The 22,632-nt window shown below is 44.8% G+C and overlaps 1 protein-coding gene and 1 long non-coding RNA gene across 10 annotated transcripts in view; one reads left to right on the top strand and one right to left on the bottom strand.

Moving 5' to 3' along the window:
* The first annotated feature begins 10,994 nt into the window (after nt 1–10,994).
* LOC137513774 (uncharacterized) overlaps nt 10,995–22,632 on the top strand; it is a 31,466-nt gene continuing 19,828 nt past the window's right edge. Inside the window, exon 1 of the long non-coding RNA XR_011020527.1 lies at nt 10,995–11,081. This is a non-coding gene — a long non-coding RNA (uncharacterized lncRNA). The remainder of the gene's footprint in view (nt 11,082–22,632) is intronic.
* Nucleotides 18,001–22,632, bottom strand: part of USHBP1 (USH1 protein network component harmonin binding protein 1) — a 64,898-nt gene continuing 60,266 nt past the window's right edge. For 6 of the 9 annotated variants that reach the window (XM_068234154.1, XM_068234152.1, XM_068234153.1 and 3 more), the window contains one exon: nt 18,002–20,845. In XM_068234154.1, coding sequence (XP_068090255.1) covers nt 20,665–20,845 — 181 coding nt within the window. In that variant the 3' untranslated portion in view covers nt 18,002–20,664. Of the gene's footprint in view, nt 20,846–22,632 lie in introns of all 9 variants that reach the window. The other 3 variants (XM_068234147.1, XM_068234148.1, XM_068234146.1) reach the window with 1 other exon arrangement.

Below are 22,632 nucleotides of genomic sequence, written 5' to 3' on the forward strand. Positions count from 1 at the left end.
CAACCAGCCTCTGTGCCCCACTAACGTTATACAAAGCCACCTCGGGTTCTCTTTAAAGCGGACATGAACTCAGAACGTCCTCTCTGCTCTAAAAGATACTCAACAGCATAACAACCTTTAAAAAAACAAAACATTTCTTTGTTACAGCTGATACAAATCCTAAATAAATCTGCACTGTTTCTGCTTCCTGTTTCATTGAAGCAGACATATTGTCTTGTCCTGTGCTTCCATGGCAGTCATGTGACACAGGGGGGAGATCAAATTACAACTTGTGATTAGACACAAATGATGGGGAATTAAACAGGCTAAACTCTCTACAGACATACAGGGTGCATTTCTCTACATTTTCCTTCTGTCCTGTGCAAGAGTTCAGGTCCACTTTAAAGGACAACTAAAGTGAGAGGTATATGGTGGCTGCTATATACAGTACAGTATATCGCCTTTAAAACAATACCAGTTGCTTTGCTGTCCTGCTGATCCACTGACTCATGCATGCAGCAGATCAGGTATTTCTGACATTATTGTCAAATCTGGCAAGATTAGTTGCATGATTGTTTCTGGTATTATTCAGACACTACTGCAGCCAAATAGATTGCGTAAAAGGAAATACATATGGCAGCCATCATATACCTCTCACTCCATTTGTCCTTTAAATGTTGAGGTGCTATATAGACTGAGGGAATATTAAAGCTCCAGCACAGTCTGCTCTGACATCTCCCCCACACATGTTGGCTGCACCACTTCCCTAAATTGATTAAATATAACGGATTAACATATTTTTCTGAACCATAAGACACACTTTTTCTCCCCCAAAAGTGTAAGGGCAGAAGTCAGCACATCTTAAGGTCAGAATAATACAGTTCAGACCAACGCCACTGTCCCCCCACATCTGGATCATGAACATACCACGATCGCAAACCAAGCAAATCATAGGTCTGCTGCCACCAATCACTGCTATTTTGACTTGGAAGCTGAGGCTGTGGATCCAATGGCATATCCATAGTTACTAAGCAAGCTCAGTGATTGGTTCAATACTGTGCCGTGGTCCTGCCCACGAGACCATCGATGCCTTGTAACTTTCATCACTATAAACAAACTATGCAGGAGCTCAGGGACGCCCTCTCCTCTGCCAAGCAGTCTTATTTCTCCTCGCTCATTTCCTTACAGTTCCATAGCCCAAAACAATTGTTCAACACCTTTAACTCCCTACTTCGTGCCCCACCTCCTCGCCCTACCACATGTCTGTCAGCCGATAACTTTGCATCATATTTCACAAGCAAGATTGCTGCAATACGTAATAGCTTCAACACGCAACCATTTTTACCAGCTCAACCATCACCTGTAAATTCCTTCTGTCTGCCTGCACCCTCGCTCCACAAGACTACTCTCCCACTCTAACATCTTTCACCACACTCACTGAACAGCACCTTTTCTCGCTAATCTCCAAAGCACATCTCACTACCTGTTGCCTGGACCCCCATTCTCTCTCATCTAATCCCCCAGCTTTCCTCCTCCTTTAATCCCACTCTAACAACTCTATTAAACCTTTCTATCTCCACTGGCACTTTCCCTTCCTTATTCAAACAAGCTATCATCACACCACTTATCAAAAAACCCTCTCTTGATCCAACTTCTCTATCCAATTACCGTCCTGTCTCGCTCCTTACTTGACCCCTTTCAATCTGGATTCCGCACACACCATTCCACTGAAACTGTCCTCACTAAAGTTGTTAATGACCTACTGGTAGCTAGATCCAAAGGCCAGTTCTCCATTCTAATACTCCTTGGCCTTTCCTCTGCCTTTGACACGGTTGATCATGCTCTGCTTCTCCAGACACTGTCATGTTTAGGAATCAAGGGCCTAGCACATTCCTGGATCTCCTCTTATCTCTCAGGACGCTCTTACACCATCTCCTTCTCTAATGGCCCATACTCACGGGCAACTTTTTTTGCCTGTCGCCAGCACACGTGAGCGTGTGGGCGACAGGCAGGCGACAGCTCCTCGCCAGGTCCCTCCGCATACACACGCGGAAGAGGGACCAGCGGCGCGACGGAAGCTGTCGCCGACGTTCCTCCTTCCCCCACCGGAAGCTCTGTATACCTCAATGGAGGTTTCTGTCGCTAATCCGCGTACTCACGCGGACTAGCGACAGTTGCGGCGGAGTTGCGGCGGCGACTGTCGCCAGGCGATTGAGCAGTTCAATCGCCTGGCGACATCAGCGACGGGCGACAGTTCGGGGTGCACGCCCGTGCAACGGCGCATACTCACGGGCGACAATTGTAGCCCGTGAGTATGGGCCATTATACTAATTCTTTCCCATGCCCACTGTCTGTTGGTGTACCTCAAGGCTCGGTTCTTGGGCCACTTCTTTTCTCAATTTACACTTGTGGCCTGGGACAACTAATTAACTCTTTTGGTTTCCAGTATCACCTCTCTGCGGATGATATCCAAATCTATCTCTCAGCTCCTGACCTGTCCTCACTACTATCCAGAGTCTTCGACTGTCTACGTGCCGTTTCTGCATTCATGTCCTCCTGCTTCCTCAAACTCAACATGAGTAAAACAGAAATTGTAATTTTTCCACCATCGCTATCTACACCCCCACCAATTGCAACCATAACTGTAGACAACACCCCAATAACCTCGACCTCTAAGGCCCGCTGCTTTGGGGTTATACTTGACTCAGAGCTCTCCTTTGAACCTTACATTGCCTCATTAACCTCCGCCTGCTATTTCCAACTCAAAAATATATTCCATATCCGTCCCTTCCTCACATAAGAGGCCACCAAAATGCTTGTATACGCCTTAATCATCTCCCGTCTAGACTACTGCAACACCCTGCTTTGTGGTCTACCAAAAAAACAGGCTAGCACCATCTCCAATCCCTTCTAAATTCAGCTGCCCGCCTCATTCACCTTTCCACACGCTCCTCTGATGCAGCCCCACTGTGCCCCTCTCTCCACTGGCTAACCATTACCCAGAGGATCCAGTTCAAACTCCTGACTCTAACATACAAGCCCTTCACGAGTTGTCCCCTCCATACATCTCCTCACTAATCTCTAGATATTGTCCCTCCCGCAACTCTCGCGCCTCCCAAGAAATTCTCCTGGCCTCTAAGATGATCACCTCCTCTCATGCTCCCATCCAGGACTTTACATGAGCATCACCCCTCATCTGGAACTCTCTTCCACAGCCTGTATGTCATGCTCCAAACCTGGACATCTTCAAACGCACTCTTAAAACACACCTTTCCAGACAAGCTTGTAACAATTTATAGCCCCTATGTACCTATCTGTTCACAATGTAATTAGAGGCAAAGGCTCACTGCCTCATATATCCTCCCCCCCCCTTCCTTATCCTAGTGTGTCCCCCACTACCCTTAAAGGAATCATAAACCAAATTGAAAAAAAAAAAACTTTACTCACCTGGGGCTTTCTCCAGCCACTTGCACCCGACTGTCCGATGCTGACAGCTCCGCTCTCCGCCGCCGTCCCGGGCTCCCCGCATGGTGCAGAGGCTGACCTCGAGGTCGTCCTTACTACGCCTGCGTGAAGCGCCACTGTCAATCAAGCCCATGTTGTCCGTGGCCAAGATTGTAAGCTCACAAGGGCAGGGTCATCCTCCTAATGTTTACTGTTTTTGTTGCAATATTTGTGCTGCTTGAGACTCTGCTGTACATTTTTTGGTTGTACCTATGTTCCCCTTGTCATCTTATTGTGCTTTGTAAAGCGCTGCAGAATATGTTGGCACTATATAAATAAAAAATAATAACTAAGTGGGCAGCCATGATTGGCAGATCTGAATACTGCTTAGCAGCAGCCATGTCAGGAGCCTCTCTCCTGCGGCTCTCTGTATTAAGGAGATCGCTGCTTGGGGACACCTACATGTCGGGGAGACAGAGAGACACATATGGCAGAGGAGAACACAGGAGGAGGACACAAATGGACAGAGAAGTACACAAAGGGACAGAAGAGGACACAGGAGGAGGACACAAAGGGACAGAAGAGGATATAGAGGGACATAAGAGGACACAGAGGTACAGAAGAAGACACAGGGGGACAGAGAAGAACACAGGGGGACAGAGGAGGAAACTGGAATGGAAGATGACACAGGAGGGGGACAGAAAAGGACACAAGGGAACATAGGAGGAGAGACAGAGGAGGACACAGGGGAGACACAAGAGGTACAAGGAGGACATAATAATTGAGAGAGAAGATCCACAAGATGCCCCTGCACCATGGACGCACCAGGTTTAGTATATATTTTGGTTGGTCCATTCGTTTAGACTGATGGGAACCAGACGGGGAGCGCGTCTGGCTGTCCTTTTTTGGGGGCCAGTTGCGGGCGAGCGGACAGGCAGAAGAAGACAGCGTGGGAGCGATCAGGCCAGAGGGGGCTGGAGGAAGCCCCAGGTATGTATATTTTCTTTATAATCACCCATCTTAGGTATACTTTAAGTAATCTTTTGTTCATTTCTAATTTTTATTTTACTGTAGGCTTTATTGTTTGTTAATGGTTTTTGTTTGACTTTTTATATGATCGTCAATACACTATTTTCCTTTTCTTTAAAAATGATATAAAATAATTTATGCCATCTCAGTGACCTGATTATTTACAGTACTGAACCTGCCTCCGTGCACTGCTGTAGAAATATGCTACATGGCATAGAGGTGCTTGGCTTCCTGATGTAAACAAAAAAAATTGCTCCAGTTACTGTCTGATGAAGCAGGACTGAACCTGCAAAACGCATTACACTGGGGAGAAATTGAATACATTTATTATTGACTATTAATGAATAGAATCTGTGTCTACTTGGAGCAGAGCTGGGACAAGGTCCTCCAGCACCCAAGGCTGAGACACCAAAGTGTGCCCCTCCATCCCTGGCACCCCAGCCGTCACACACTGATTGCTATTAGACTAAAAGGGCCACAGGGCCCACAACCTCCCCAACACCTTAATATCTAGTTATCTGGCTTGCAGTCACTGCCATGTATCTCCTTTTCTTATTTCTTTTTGCTTCAAACACAATTAGGAATGACAGCTGAATGAATTCTGCGCCCCCTCCTACACTGCGCCCTGAGGCTGGAGCCTCTCCAGCCTATGCCTCGGCCCGGCCCTGACTTGGAGGAAGTAAATCCACCACTACCTCCTCTTTTAAACAGCTTTTAACAAATGTTTTCCTGTATTGATGCCTCTGTTCAAACTATCAGTATGATGCTACATGTTGTATGCTTGTTGCAGGAGTGTGATTCAAAAAACAACTAAAACCTAAATCTTACCGTAACATCCAGGGAACTGGCATTGTTTATAAGGGAATAAAGATAACAGCCTCCATGCTCAGGTTCCCTTTTTTAAGAGCTGTAATCTCTCTCAGTCAGGAGGACGACGAAGGAGCGATCAGCCTGGAGGGGGCAGGATAAGGCCCCAGGTATGTATATTTTTTCCTCTCCCTCCCTGGCTCAGGTACACTTTAATGGGGGGGGGGGGGTTACATTTAGGCACCAGGGAGGGGGGATAGGGTAAGGCACCACAAGGGCAGGTTAAGGTTAGGCACCACAAAGGGGTTAGGGTTAGGCAACAGGGGAGTTAAAGTGAACCAGAGACGAAGCACCCTCATGTATTTTACTATATATATATCAGTGTGGACATTGGAGAAAACACCTAGCCTGCTCTCTGTTTCATTCTTCACTGCTCAGCCTGCTTCTTATCAGCCCTGATAAAATCCCCGACTGAGCATTCAGTCTAGCTTTGCTCAGGAATCATTATAGCTGACTCTGTCTTCTCTGATGTCTTTTCAAGCCCAAGCCTGCCCCCTTCTGGCTCTGCTATAATGACTCAGCTATAATGATTCCGGAGCAAAGCCAGACTGAATGCTCAGTCGGGTATTTTATCAGGGCTGATAACAAGCAGGCTGAGCGGTGAAGAATGAAACAGAGAGCAGGGTAGGTGTTTTCTCTAATGTCCCCACTGATATATATGGTAAAATACATGAGGGTGCTTCATTTCTGGTGCACTTTACGGTTAGGCACCACCAGTGAGGTCTTAGGGTTAGGCATCATTAGAGGGAGGGTTATGTTATGTCATATTAAAATATTGGTTAAGACTACCAATATTTTACTATCTTAATGAAGTATTAGCATACCGGTAATTTTTCTGATATTTCACTAGCGGCTTCTCCAGCGCCCTTTTTACCGGGCCACCTTAATAATTCTTTGGATGTAAAATGTCCTCGCAATTTCTGCTGGCAATAGTGAGACAAACTGCTACATTTGTCCTTGCTAATATGAAAGTATTCACATGATCTCTCAGGTATAGTATGGCCTTACAAGTAATCAACTTTGGACAGAGGCCTTGAAGTCAATATCTCAAGTAAAGATTTTTAACTAACTGGAAGAGAAAAGTCTAGTGAAAACAGAAATTTTAGACAGGGTCACTGAGGACACGTATATTTAGCTTTAGAAATGGTAAAGTTCAGTAATTCCTGAGATCAAAGGTTAATTTGATAATGCAAGTCTCATCCAACAGTTTGTCACACAATTCATTACAGGAAACTCTGATATCTCTTTCAATTGGAAATAGGTTATTGAGAACAAATATTCTCACTGTGAGAGAAAAATCAAGTGACAAAATTAGCCTTCGGATTTGTGAATATAGAGTTAGAAATCTGGTAAACAATAAAACAAGTTGATATTTTGCTCTGAGAAATGTTTTTTTAAGGCTTTCCCCCACTGGCATTAGAGCTGACAGTTCATTTTAATTAGTGGGCTTATTCACATCTAATGAAAAAAAAAGAAGTGTCTATTATGTTGCATTGTGCTGCCACCATGTACATCCATGTTTTAGCCCATACAAACACACAGGTTAAGTGTTAGAAACCACAAATGTAAACACATAAGGATTACAGTAGTAAATGTGAATGTAGCCTAAGGCTCAACACACACCATACAGTCTTGGTTGTTCAATCTTACCACTTTCATGTAGTATAAAGGTGGCCATACACTGGCCCGATTTGCACCCGTTTCGACAGCACATTCGATCACTGGGATCGAATCTGCTGCTAATCGTTCACGCTACACGCCGAATTTCGATCCATTCCGTCCGATCCCGTCGATCGTGCCGTGCGGAAAATAACCGTCGATCGCCCGCGGGTAAAGAGCGCATCGCTAGCGGCGTTCGAGTGCCCGACGACCGACGCAATAGAGCCGCATACATTACCTGCTCCGCCGGCGCGACTCCCGGGTCTCTGCTCTTTTCCGTATCGGCTCTGGTCTGGTCTCCTCCGGCATGCTTCCCTTCTTCCTGTCCCGGCAGGAAGTTTAAACAGTAGAGGGCGCTCTACTGTTTAAACTTCCCCCAGACAGGAAGAAGGGAAGCATGCCGGAGGAGACCAGACCAGAGCCGATACAGAGAAGAAGAGCGGTGACCGGGGGCAGTCGCACCAGCGGAGCAGGTAATGTATGCGGGCGGGGGGAGCGGCGGCAGCACCACCACAACACATTGTGATCGGTTTCAGGCTGAAATCGGTTCACAATCTGTTCGCAGTAAAGGTAGCCATACGATCCCTCTCTGATCAGATTCGATCAGATAGGGATCTGTCTGTTGGTCGAATCTGATGGCAAATCGACCAGTGTATGGCTACCTTAAGAGCTTATCCAGGCATTCATTCAAGGTATTTTCATTCTGTTGGCCCTTATACTACATAGATTTGGTAAATCTGTACAACCAAGATTGTATGGTGTGTGTTGAGCTTTAGAGAAACATAATAGGCTTCACTAAAAGCAATGACCTCTAAATAAATATCATAAAAACTACATCAGTGACGTTCCCCATATTGTTGTGCTAATTTGAGGGAAATTGTTAAACCTACCAGTAAGTTCTTAGGATCAGCCAGAAGGAGCCCATACAGTTGTGGAGATCATACTGCAGTCTCACCTCTTAGTCTTATCTCCTTTAGGTTGTAAGCTCGCTAAGGAAGGGACCACCCCCTAGTGTTTCCTGTTTCTGTTCTACTGTATTCAATGGACATGTACCAATATTGGTGATGTTTTCAAACTATACATCAATTGTACAGTATGTATTTATATTTGTGTCACTGGATGTCCTGATTGTACATGGTGTTGAACTGCACATTTATCTACACTCTCCACCATAGTCTGTTTTATACTGTACAGCACTATGGAAGATTTGGGGGCTAAAATTGTGGTAGTATGTGAAGAGGAAGTATAGGTTGTTACAGTCTAATAGCAAGTTTAAACAAGAAAACAAGAAGAATAGGGAAACAAGGATGAGCTTCTCCTCTACTCGTCCTGTTGGCTTGCTTTTAACCACATACTATAACCTTTGGTATAAACCTTTGATTCCCTGTTCTAGGGTTATGTGTAAGTGGCAGGATAGATTGAATGCCTTTTGGGACAAGGGTGAATGGGAAACCATATTCACGGCACTGGCTAGCTCCTCCATTAACTCTGCTACCGAGAAGAGAAGTTACAGTATTCTTTATGACTGGTTTAGGACACCTGTGCAGTTTTTCAGTTGGGGGCCTTGTATCCTCTGACCTTTTCTTTTGTGGATGTGGCACTCCAGCTGACCAGCTGCATTGTTGGTGGAGCTGCCCTGAGGTTTCTAATTTCTGGGCCCTTGATTCTGGCTGTTGGAACTGTTGGATACACAGGTTCAACCGGACCCTTGGGCTGCACTATTTCATAGACCCCTCTCTCCTTTGACTAAATATCAGAATAAGCTCTTGGGCCAGATCTGTAATGCCTCCTTAGCCAAGACATGGAGATACCTCCCCACCTCAAGGTCTGAATTGATTCTTCGGATCCACTTTACTTACTCCCTTGAGAAGATCATGGGCTCGATTCACAAAGCGGTGATAACCCAGTTAAAGACTTTAGGCGTGATAACCATTTTTATCATGCCTAAACTCAGTTTAGGCATGATAAGTTTAGGCATGATAAGTTTAGGCATGATAAGTTTAGGTGTGATAAGTTTAGGCATGATAAGTTTAGATAAGTTTAGATCGCGCGCAAAGTCCCGCACGCAAAGCGGCGCCATTAAACTCTATGCAAAGTGCACCAGACTTTGCTAGCGCAAAACTTTTGATCAGCTGTGCACTGCGGTGCTAACCCGGTTGGTGCTTAAACTTATCACGCCTAAAAACTTATCACACCTAAACTTATCATGCCTAAACTTATCACACCTAAACTTATCACACCTAAACTTATCATGCCTAAACAGAGTTTAGGCGTGATAAAGGGCTTTTCACTAGCGTGCTAACTGTTAGCACCGCTTTGTGAATCAGGCCCCACTTCTGTTATTAGAGAAACCTCACCCTCATTTAATAAGGTGTGGAATGCATGGTCTGAATGGGCAACACTGCATGTCTCTTGATGACCTACATTTGTAACTTCCAGTTATGGTAGTTGCATTTTTATTTTATGGTTACTTCTGTTTATGTACGATGCTGACACTTTGTGATAATCCTGTTTATGAGATACATGTACCTTTTCCTGTATTTTTTTTTTCACATTATGTGATGTATCTTGCTGTTATTCTTTTCTTTCATGTTCCATGTTGGAACGAAAAATCAAAAATCGAAAAAAAAAGTAAATTGAAAAATTGATAATTTTTTCGATCACTTCTATACAAAATCCATCAGAAAAATGATCGGAAATCAGATCAGACCTGTCAGAAATTATCAATTCGAGTCATCTGACAGGAAATTGCATGGGGTGTACCAGGCATAACAATAAACTGAATCCAGGAATTCAAAATACCAGAATCCACTTAGGCCCGGTTCACATTAGCGTTTTTTTACGGAACCGGACATACGGATCAGGCCAGCTGGATCCGGTGAAATCGGTCCGTTTTACAGCCAGTGTGCTGTAAAACATCCATTTTTATTGGTTCCTATATGCTGCAAAACCTTCTGTTTCCGTTCAGCTGAGCGAAACGGTCCGGAAAATTGAGTCCTGCAGCATTTTTTTGTCCACTCAGCGGAACGGACCACGGAATTGTACGCCCGGTTCTGTTGGCAAATGCTAATGTGAACCAGGCCTTAGATGTAAAATACAAGGACTGGGTGCACCAACTTTGTCCAAGCAACTACACTCTTATTTGTAGTAATAGTGTATTATATGTCTTATAGTTGCGCTGTAACTTTTTTCTTTGCATTAACATTTCTGCATAACACATTTTAAAGTTTAGCTATTTATTATATCAAGTGAGTGAAGAAATGTATTTACAGAGAGCATAAGGAGCTTACAGTGAGCCTGATATACATACAGTACATATAATTCTAGGACTCCCCCTAATGGACTAAGTACACATTGTTGTTTCATGCACAATACAAAAATATGGCACGTTTGCAAATTGCACAAACTTGCCACAATGAAACAAACATGCAGCTAAACCAGTCAGATTTCGGTTAGAGCACCTGATCTGCTTGTTTGTTCAGGGTCTATGGCTAAACGTATTAGAGGCAGAGGATTAGCCGGGCCTCCTTCACATTACACGCGTTGCCGTCCATATTTTAGCAACATGTGTGGACGGCAGACACGCACGAACATCAGAAGTGCATAGACTGCACTGTCTGATGTTAACACTGCATGTGTTCCATACCAGTACTGTGTGTGAACGCAAGCTGCACGCATTTTTTTTAGCAAAACGCGTGGCTGACCCATTCACTAGAGTGAATGGGTCAGCCACGCAACGCATACAAACGCTGATGGCGTTGCGTTCCAATCACACGGCCATCTGCATATGATAATGTGAACAAGGCCTAAAAGTAAACAAATATGTCATCTGTATCCCTCTCACCACAGGTTCCCTTTAAAGTCCATAAACTCTGGCAGTAAATCACTGGCTTTGTGACGGTTACTGGCAATGGTTAGGTAGTTTTTTTTCCTGATAGAAGAGTCCAGAGTTCAGTTGTGGATAAAATGATGCACGTGTAACCTAATGATACTAAACAGAACATTGGACCAAAACAACTTTAACAGTGGCTGTAAAATGCCAAAAATATGCTTCCACTTTCCTGTAGCGCTCTGCAATTCTAACTATGGAGGTTTTCCAGCAGGTGAGATGTACTTACAGCTCTAGCTCAACCCCTCAGGTTTTTCCTTGCTTTGCAGCTGTTCCAGAAAAATTAAATTTAGAAATGTCAGATATGTGACCCAGAAAGCCTTCTAGACAGTGTTTCCAGCTAGTGAACAGTAAACAAGTGGCCAGTCTGTCAGTAAAGGAACAGTAGCCACTAGATATGATGGCAAAGAAAATCAGCATGTGCATGTTCTCTTTACCATGTTCTGTAACCTTGGAGTGTGATTGGATATGCACATGTCAGAATGTGTTTGTGCCCACAACACGTATATACTGCATCATATAGAAGTTTGGACTTTTTTTTGCTAAGAACCTTCAAAACTGCATAAATGTGTTTGCGTACACTGCATGTGCATGTATACAGTCTGGTAACAGTGTATGTGGTGTGTGTAGATGTACAAATCAGTGTGCTCCACTATTAGCTGTTGTCTAGCTTTTGTTACTGTGCTAATGGATTTCCCAATGTTTGTGCATGTGTGCTGTTTACATAGTACAGCAGTAATGACTTCATTATATATTGAGTGGGGCTTCCCTGTGCTTGCCAACTGGCCCGTCCTCTCCACCCTGCTCTCACAATCCCTGCAAGGACAATAAGCTTGTCCTCAACTCAGCAAAAACCATCAAACTACCATTGACTTTAGGGATAATCTCTCTGAATTCCCCCCAGTTCTCACCCCCCCCCCCCCAAAAAAAATAGCAATTCCAATTGTGTAATGTACGATGTAACTGTCAATTCACACTGTGTAATGCTAAATTGTAACATGTGTATATACCATCCCCCTGTGTAATGTGTAGCCATGTATGTATTTTTGTCCATGAAGGTCTGCTGTGCCAAAAATAATTCCTTGTTAAGGAAGAAACTCTGTTGGCAGCTCTATAATTTGTGCAAAAATCTATTTTCCAAAAGGAATATCTCTGGAGCAGCTGCATCAGATATGAAAATTGAGTGAATAATGACATATTCACCTTTACTAATGTAAAATCTGGTAATCTCTTTAATATTCATGGAAGCAGAGATCACACATTGTACAGCACAGATAGCACAGCAAGTTTGCTAAGTACAGAGCTTGACAGCAGTGACTATATGCAAACAGTGTTTTTCTGCTTCTCTATGTTATTGTTTCACAGGACTATAATAAACACGTAAAATATCTATATTATAGATCAGATTCAGGGATCATTTTGAAAGCTTGATAAGACTTTTTTGCATGCAAGCTCTTCTACACTTTAAAATAACATAAGCTTTTCACAGGTCTGTATAATGGTAGCCACAATTGATTACACAGATTGATCGAATGAAATTCTCTGCCACACCTGACGCCAGACATTTATCAAATATTTCTAGAAAAGTTGACTGAGTTCCACTGATAGAGATGTTTCATTCACCTTCTACTTAACACAATTGATCATTTCATTCAATAAATCTCAGAACTGAACAATTTTGTCAAATTGTGTGGGGGGCAAATTTTTAGTTATATTTTAGAGTGGATGCAGCAGAGAATGAAAAAATAACACTAAAACACTACCAATATAAAAAAATAATGATGCAATAAATCTGAAATATTTTTTAATTAGAATGTATATTTCCATCACATGCATATAATTTGATAAATGTTCATGTAATAAGTATAAAATACTGTATAAAAGCTACAAAGCTTCAAGTTAACCCAAGGTGAGAGTAGAGATGGCCCGAACTTCTGATTTTAGGTTCGCGAACCTCCGCAAACGTTCGCGAACTTGCAAACTTTTGCGAACCACAATAGACTTCAATGGGAGGCGAACTTTGAAAACTAGAAACATTTATGCAGGCCACAAAAGTGATGGAAAAGATGTTTCAAGGGGTCTAACACCTGGAGGGGGCATAGACGCCAAAGGTCCCGGGGGGAAATCTGGATTTGACCCAAAGCAGCATTTTAAGGGCAGAAATCACATTGCATGCTAAATTGGAGGCCTAAAGTGCTTTAAAACATCTTGCATGTGTATACATCAATCAGAGAGTGTAATTAGAGTACTGCTTCACACTGACACACCAAACTCACTGTGTAACGCACCGCAAACAGCTGTTTGTGTTGTGACGGCTGTGCTAGACTGGTGCGCACCATGGTGAGAGTGCAGGCGATCGCGGTTTTCAAGCCCATATGGTCGCCAGGCTGAGGTAGCTCAATAACAGAACAGCAGTGATTGTCCAGCTGATTGAATTTTGTCTGTCCACAATGAAGCAACAACCTTATTATCTTTGGTGTGCCACCCCCCGAGACACTCGTATAGCCGGCGGTCATTACTTCATTGTGATACGCAAGCCCCTTCACCACGGCAAGGTAACGATCACGAAGGGGAATTGGCACATGTACATGCCTTTTGTTTTGTTGTTGCAGCCGCAGTGCAGCCAGAAAAATTAGGCAGGCATGTACACGCACCAGAAAAATTATTATAGCGGCCGCTGCTAGCAGCGACCTTAAAAATTCAGGAATCTGCCTGGAGTCCTGGACCCTGTTGGCGGTGGCGGAGAAGGCAGTCAAGCGGCCTGCAGGCAGAGATGCTGTGTGGGGACAGACTTAGTCATGGGGCAGGCAGTCACACGGCGTGCAGGCAGAGATGCTGTTCGGGGACCGACTTAGTCATGGGACAGGCAGTCACAAGGCGTGCAGGCAGAGATGCTGTGTGCGGGGACTGACTTAGTCTTCGGGAAGGCAGTAGCCCTCTGGGATCCATGCCTCATTCATTTTGATAAAGGTGAGGTACTGAACACTTTTTTGACTTCTCTTCTCAGTGGCAATGCCACCAGCTGCGCTGAAGGTCCTTTCTGACAGGACGCTTGAGGCAGGGAAAGACAGAAGTTGGATGGCAAATTGGGACAGCTCTGGCCACAGGTCAAGCCTGCGCACCCAGTAGTCCGAAGGGTTCATCGCTGCTCACAGTGTCTACATCCACACTTAAGGCCAGGTAGTCGGCTACCTGCCGGTCGAGGCATTGGTGGAGGGTGGATCCAGAAGCTCTAAGGTGAGGCGTTGGACAAAAGCAGGGGTCCCCAACCTTTTCTGGCACGGGGACTGCTTTCTGACCAAATTTACTCCGGGGCCTGCAGGGGCGAAGGGTTATAGTGGACAGTGTCATGTGCAGCAGGTTACGGGGGGAGGGGTGGAGACTGGGGTGCAGCCACATAGCTAGCTTAGTTGCCCTAGTATAGGCGGTTTAATACTCCCAGTATGGCTAGTGTAGTTACCGCAGTATAGCTAGTATAGTGCCCCAGTATGGGTAGTATAGTGCCTCAGTATAGCTAGTATTGTGCCCAGTATAGCTAGTATAGTGCCCCAGTATGGGTAGTATAGTGCCCCAGTATAGCTAGTATAATGCCCAGTATAGCCAATATAGTGCCCAGTATGGCTAGTATAGTGCCCAGTATAGCTAGTATAGTGCCCAGTATAGCTAGTATAGTGCCCAGTATGGCTAGTATGGTGCCCAGTATAGCTAGTATAGTGCCCAGTATAGCTAGTATAGTGCCTAATATGGGTAGGTAGTGCCCCAGTATAGCTAGTATAGTGCCCCAGTATGGGTAGGTAGTGCCCCAGTATGAGTAGGTAGTGCCCCAGTATGTGTAGGTAGTGCCCCAGTATAGCTGACCCACATGCACCCAGAAGCCCCAACCCCCCCCCCCTTATATTCTCCTCTCATGCGTGTGCTATTTGGATTCACAGCAGCGTGCCTCGCGGCTGCTGTGATGAGGCAGGAAGCAGGGCAGCGGCTTCCTGTAGCGGCGATGTGTATTGCCGTTACCAGGGGAACCGCTCTCCTGTTCTGCCTCACCACAGCAGCCGCGAGGCACGCTGCTGTGAATCCAAATAGCACACTCATGAGAGGAGAATATAAGAGAGGAAGCGGCCACCAGCTAATGTAACAGCAGCGGCGGCTGCGGGGGAGCCGGGGGGGGGGGGGCAAGAGGACAGACCCGCGGCCCAACTGCAAATGCCCCATGGACCAGCAGTGGGCCATGGAGCGGTGGTTGGGGACCCCCGGACTAAAGAATGTCCGACATCACCATGAGATCGCTGGAGCGTCCTGTCCTTGCCTGCGTGGACATGGGAGAAGGATTACTGGCAGTGGTACCTTTATTGCGTTGTGCTGTGACATCACCCTTAAACGCATTGTAAAGCATAGTTGCCAGCTTGCTCTGCAAGTGCTGCATCCTTTCTGCCTTCTGGTGATTTGGAAACATCTCCACCACTTTGTGCCTATACCGAGGGTCTAGTAGCGTGGCCACCCAGTACAGCTCATTCCCCTTGAGTTTTTTTATACGGGGGTCCCTCAACAGGCTGGACAGCATGAAAGACGCCATCTGCATAAAGTTGGATGCAGACGTACTATCCATCTCCTCTTGCTCTTCCTCAGTGATGTCAGCTAAGTTCTCCTCCTCCCCCCAGCCACGAACAATACCATGGGAAAGTTGAGCAGTACAAGCCCCCTGCAACACCTGCTGCGGTTGTTCTTCCGCCTCATCCTCCTCCTCCAAAACAACAACACCTTCTTCATTATCTGACTCCTCTTCCCCAAACGACTCTTCCTCCTCCTCCTCCCCCCCCCCCCTGTGCTGCCGCAGGTGTTGAGGAATCACCTGCTTCTGCTGAGAATTGATCCCACAACTCTTCCTCCCGTTCCTGTTCCTGTTCACGCTCCTCCACAGCTTGATCCACCACTCTACGCATGGCATGCTCCAGGAAGAAGCTGTATGGGATCAAGTCGCTGATGCCGACTTCACTGCGACTCACCAGGTTTGTCACCTCCTCAAACGGCCGCATGAGCCTGCAGGCATTTCGCATCAGTGCCCAGTACTTCGGCCAGAACATCCCCATCTCCCCAGACTGTGTCCTTTGACTGTAGTTGTAGAAATACTGTTTGACGGCTTTCTTCTGTTGTAGCAGGCGGTCAAACATCAGGAGGGCTATCACAAATCAAGTGTCTCACCGGCAAGTTGTTTCTCCGCTGAATATCGGCAAAGCATGCCATGGCCGTGTAAGACCGCCTGAAATGCCCACACACCTTCCTGGACTGCTTTAGGATGTCCTGTAAGCCTGGGTACTTAGACACAAATCTCTGGATTACGAGATTGAGCACATGTGCCATGCAGGGTACATGTGTCAAATTTCCCAAATTCAAAGCCGAAATGAGATTGCTGCGTTGTCACACACCACATTGCCGATCTCCAGTTGATGTGTAATCAGCCACTGATCCACCTGTTTGTTCAGAGCAGCCAGGAGAGCTGCTCCAGTGTGACTCTCCGCTTTGAGACAAGACATGTCTAAGATGCAGCATAGGCCCTGGGGAGCTGGGGCTGTGTAGCTGGAGAGGAGATCGCAGCACCAGTAGAGTTGCGCTGCCACTCAGCCAAGGAGGAGGACGACAGCCAAGAGGATGTAGCAGGGGGAGAGGAGGTGGCAGCAGGCCTGCCTGCAGGCCGTGGAGGTGTCACAAGTAGGTCCGCTGCACAGCCACGTACTCCCTGCTTGTCAGCGGTCACCAGGTTGACCCAATGGGCTGTGTAAGTAATGTACCTGCCCTGACTGTGCTTGGCAAACCAGGCATCCGTGGTCAGATGGACCCTTGACCCAACACTGTGTGCCAGAGATGACACCACTTGCCTCTCAACTTCATGGAACAGTTTGGGTATCGCCTTTTTAGAGAAATAATTGCGGCCTGGTATCTTCCACTGTGGTGTCCCAATGCCCACAAATTTACGGAAGGCCTTAGAGTCCACCAGCTGGTATGGTAACAGCTGGCAAGCTGACAGTTCCGCCAAGCCAGCTGGCAAGCTGACAGTTCCGCCAAGCCAGCTGTCAGACGCCGGGCAAGGGGGTGAAGAGGAGGAATATATTATAGATAAAAAGAACTCCCAGCATTCAACTCTTTGGCACTGTGTGGCACTAGGGCCAGTTCTCCTAAAGTATGTGATAACTCCAAACCATAACAGCAGAAAAAGTTTTGCAAGTTTTGAATGCAGGATTAGCATCTTTATCACTTAATACACTCAGACCAGTTGCTGCTGAAATTTGATTTTTATGGTGACAATCCCGCTTTAAAGGGGAACAAGACTGTACATACATAAGGGTGAAAGAGCTCTAAATGTAAAGCTCTGTGTTAGAACTGCCAGGATCTGTGTCAGTACCAATGCCTCACCCATATCCGTGATCATTAGAAGTCTGAAAGGCTTGCCCCCTCCATCAGCATGACAGCCGCAGCCATTTTCAACCAAAGTCTTCAGAAGCTCTGGCCACCCCGCCTGTATTGCCACAGCCTGCCCCCAGCTTATTAGGCCGACTCAGGGTGGGCCGAGGCCACAAAGGGGGGAGTGGCCAGAGCTTTGGAAGACTTCAGAAAACAAAACTACATGGCAGTTTTGCTAGTGAAGGAGGTGGAGTTTCAGACCTCTAATGGCCTGAGCGCACTGCCGCGTTTATAAAAACACATTAAAAACGCATGCGTTTTCATAAACGCAGCAGTGGGCTCGTGCCCTAATGATAACAGGTGTGTGGGTGAGTTTTTGCTGTTGACACCTGCCGATCCTGGCAGTATTAACAGAGATGAAAGGCCAGGTGTATTTATACCTTTTGATAGGGAGAGTATAGTGGTGTTTCCTCCCAGTGCAATATAGATTGGGCCTGTGTGGACACCTGCAACAGGGTAGCAGGTTTGCTTACACAACGCCTGCGTGCCCCTCGCTCACATACATTGTGTGTCATTATACGTGAACACATGAATGTACAGCACTGTCATGTCATATGTGTATTGCGCTGCTATTTATATTTTAATTGAACGGAATAAAAGTACATTTTTATCCCTCCGTGTGCCAAGGGGCCTTCACCATTAGGGATACATATTCATACTATATTTCCCAGAGTACTTTCATTCGTAATTGATATGAGCATTAACAGAGAGACTTACATTACAGGTTCTCTGTTTTTTTAATCTTGTTACTTTTTAATGGAATAAGTCTGCACGTCTCAGTGTACTCATGTACTTAGGTTAGAGACCTTTTACCAAGATCTATCTCCATTTAAATTGCTATATACAGTTAATTGATTTGATGTGTTGATTTTTGTGATCCGCATACCCTGATACAATTCACGGCAAAGCAGAAAATGCCATTATTTCAGTCTTCAGATAACTGTTTGCCTGTCAGCTCATAGAATGATGACTCATGATCATCATTAGTGATTTACTGTCCAGGTAGCTGGCTTTGTTTATTGGCAAAATGTATAAATGACAAAACTGGCTAAAAGAATCACAGATATAAAAATATCACATATATTAATACATGTTTTCTAATCTCCTCTGATTGCCATATTGCATGCAATACAAGGTAAATATAACAAGACACTGACAGTATGTGCATATGTGCTGAATTACTGCTCCTCCATGACTATATTTGAATTGAGGTGATCTTTTATGGAGTCTGTAATCCTGTGGTCAGTGCATGCACTGTGTTTCTGACAGTGAACATTAATATTAGAATGTACTGAAGGTCACACGTTATCTATTTATGTGCAAAGCTCACCCTGTACTGTGCCTGGGATGGGAGGTTTAAATAGAAATAAATATGACTGCCAAGCACCTGAGATAAACCTTGGGCCTGATTTATAAAGGCAAGGGATTGCAGTTTGTGACCCATCAGTTTAGTACAGCTGCTGAAAGTGATGGTATCATGCAAGCTAGCAAATGCATTATCACATCTTCATTCACATCAAGACCTATGTCCAGCTCATGCCTGGCTCCACTCAAATCAGCAAGGAAAAACAGTATCCATTAGAGATGGGAAGTCCGGATCTTTTCAATGATTCGGATGATTCGAATCGGATCATTGAAAAGATCCGGATCTTTGAATCGAATCTTCGCATCATTTGACTAGGGAAGCATTCTGGGGGTGAAATGACTAGCAGGACATGACTTTCCCTGCAGTGGACAGCGAAGGGGAGGGGGGTGGACAGACAGAAAAGGGGAGAAGATGGACAGAGAAGGGCAGGGAGTGGACAGAGAAGGGAGGAGGTGGACGAAGAGGGTTGAGCAGAGAGCATAAATGTTTTTTGTCCACATGTTGCAATCATATGCTTTAAATATATTTCACTTATATGTTCATCTGTATACTTTGAATGCAAACGTCTCACAGTGAAAGACAGCATTCCCCAATGTGTCCTGTTCTCACCTCGAACACTCATCATACATTTAGGGAGAAGTTAAGTGCAGCTGTTTAGAGCAGAGTGCAGGAGGATCATATTGCACTGCAATCACAGTGCCTGCACTGTCATTCTAGCCCAGCACGCTGTCTGCAAAGTTACTGAACTGTGCTTCTGAGCCAAAACTTTCCCATTTGTTCACTATGCACAACTAGCCTAAAATGAGCAGCACATTGCAGCCAGTATGTGTGCTCTACACATATCTGGCAGTGGCACCCATGTCCCCTCTCTCATCTACCTGTCCCTGCAAGGCTGGCTCCCCTCGAACTGAGCGATCCGTCTCTGCTCTGCTTCCAGGACCCCCCTGCCCGCTGAGAGGGGGGGCGTGCCGCTCCTGGCTCCACCCCCTTTGTGAACCCGAATCGTTCATTTTGATGATCCGGATGATTCGACTCACAAATAAGATCCGGATCAAAGATCCGAATCGTTCATGATCCGGACAATACTAGTATCCATGTACACATTTCCTTAAAGGGTACCTGTAACCACCCAGGGAAGAAAAAGTTACATAATGACCTAAGAACTAATGGTGATGGTGACCAAATGACATCATAAACCCCCTAAACTATTACCCTGGGTGCCTTTTTTAAGACACACTGAGGTGGAGAAGAGCCCCTTATCCTTAACAGTGGGGCATACAACCCAATTTTAATTTTAAGACATGATTGGTGGTACTAGTCACAGGCCCATCTTTGCGGTTCTGTCTTTCTGACTAGCCAACCTGAGGCTTTTAAAAAGTGGGGTTATACCATTTAAAACATATATATAAATAACTAATTTACTGAATATTTGAGCTTTCTCTGAAAATGTTTATAATACATTCCTGCATGTTTTTTGTTGTTGTTGGTTTTTTTATATGTACAAGTAGGAGCATTGCCAGATAAAAACAGCTAGTGATTGCAGCCATTGGCAGCAGGAAAGGAATGGCTAGGAATGGCATAGTAAATTCCTGATTCCTGCTATCATGGGGAGAAGATGTGTGCCTGGCCTGTTTTGCTTAGTAAATCTTCAATCAGGATTTTTTTTTCTTAATTGTGGATTTAGTAAGGCCCTGTTTCCACTAGCCGCCACGCGTCCTACTAGACGTGCGGCGGTGCGTCCTCCTGTGAGTACGGAACTGAATCCCGGGAAGCCATGCAATTTGCCACAAAACCCTTCTTTGCATAGAGCACATAATGCTAAATAACAGTAATCTTCTATCACATAATAGCAGGCAATTTGGGGAAAAAAAACATTTGGAAGTGGAACAGAGTTACTGGATCACTGCTGTTTCCCCACTCGGGATGCCTAGAGATGCCAGAGTAGGCCAGGCCCTTTGTGTTTTACTCGTGAAGTCTGTTATAAGGAAGTCTCTCCTGCTTCCCTCTCGATTTTCTTCCTCTGTAGACACTGGATATCCTCCATGAGTTTCTGTATTTGCTGTTGCTGACGCTGTGATATCAGTGCAGCTTGAGACTCCAGCCTGTGCTGCTGGTCCTGATACTTCCTGCATGCGTTCTTGTATGTGAGGAAAAGATTCCTGAAATCATACAACACATGGGTATGTACAAACCAACCACACATTTCATAGCTGCTACAGTCATAAAGCTACACCGCCCAAAGGACAGACAGGCATATTTGCACACAGTGGTACAGCTCAAGGTGTATTTCGTTTTGAGTACTGTTAGGAAGAGTTAGGTAGTCTTTCAGGTTTTACTATCATCTGTGCCTCACTGGTAAGTGTCATCTGTCTCTAAGAGTAAAGGTGACCACACACCATACAGTTTTTTAAATATCTGTTCAATTTAAGAATTGCAATAAATTTTTTTGACTGATTGTAACATTTCAAAAATCTGACCAATGTACCACACACCTATGTACAATTTTCCCCCAATTATGATAAAACTGATTGGAAACTCTGAGAAAATTGCTAGGGTGTGTATATTAATAAATTGGCAATCTAACACACACCATACAATCTTTAAAAAAATTGAAGAGAAATATCTGGCATTCCGGATTGATATAAATAGAAAATAACGAGAAATCTGATCGGATTTTTCAGTCGTTTGAAAAAAAAGTTTCCGATTTTTTCGGGAGATACGATAGTTTTTATCAAATTGCTGTAAAATCGGATCATTTTATTGTATCGTGTGTGGTCACCTTAAAGATCAACACACACCATACAATTTTGGTTGTACAGATTTACCAAATCTATGTAGTATAAGGGCCAACAGATTGAACATACCTTGAATGATTGATTGGATAATCTCTTATACTACATGAAAGTGGTAAGATTGAACAACCAAGATTGTATGGTGTGTGTTGAGCCTTAGTCAGAGGAAATCTTTCTAAACACTGACAGCAATAAAACAAGCTTTCTAGCAAACTGGTAAAGGGTCTGATACTCAGTGGGGTTTTCATTGCTGTCTGCACTATTATTATTTAGTATCTATATAGTGCTGACATCTTCTGCAGCGCTTTAGTCTTGTCACTAACTGTCCCTTTAAGGAGCTCACAGTCTCATCAATGCAGTAGTCATATGTCCATCATAGTCTAGGGCCAATTTTAAGAGGAAGCCAATTATCTATATGTTTTGGGGACGTGGGAGGAAACCAGAGATTTGAACTGGCAAGGTGAGAGTGCTATCTACTAAGCCACTGTGCCCCTGTTAGATCCCAAGTAAGGAGATTTTACCTCATTATGGTTCCTCAGGGATAGCAAGACAATACTGTTACTTGTATGTCTTGTTGCTGGACTACATTCCCCATATATTCAGAGACACTGCCAAAAGCCCCTTGTCCATCTTCCAAAGGAATGGATTGAGAATGACCTCCAAAAGGAGGACAACATAGCTGCAGTTAATAGCAATGCTCTTGTTGTTACCAAAAGAGGATGGAGAGGAGAATTTATTTTGAGAGTTCTAGATAGCGATAAATCTGACAAGCGTTCTGCACATTGAGATGATAAACTGGCTTTGCATGAGTTTTAAGTGAAGTGGGAGGCTGCCATATAATTTCCTTAACATGCAGATTGCCTGGCTGTCCTGCTGATCCTCTGCCTTTAATATTTGTAGCCATAGACCCTGAAAAAGCATGCAGATCAGGTGCTCTGACTGTGGTTGACTAGATTTGCTGCAAGCTTGTTTCAGGTGGATAATTCAGATAGTACTGATGCATGAAAGGTCAGTAGGACACCAGGCACCTGGTATTGTACATAAGGAAATTAATATGGCATCCACCATATCCCTCTCATTTCAGGTGTCCTGTTCAGAGTAGAGTGCAGACTGTTATATATGAAACAGGTAACAGGTTGCTGGGCACTGTTATA

Source organism: Hyperolius riggenbachi, chromosome 1, assembly GCF_040937935.1.
Source record: "Hyperolius riggenbachi isolate aHypRig1 chromosome 1, aHypRig1.pri, whole genome shotgun sequence".
In the NCBI taxonomy this organism is placed as follows: Eukaryota; Metazoa; Chordata; class Amphibia; order Anura; family Hyperoliidae; genus Hyperolius; species Hyperolius riggenbachi.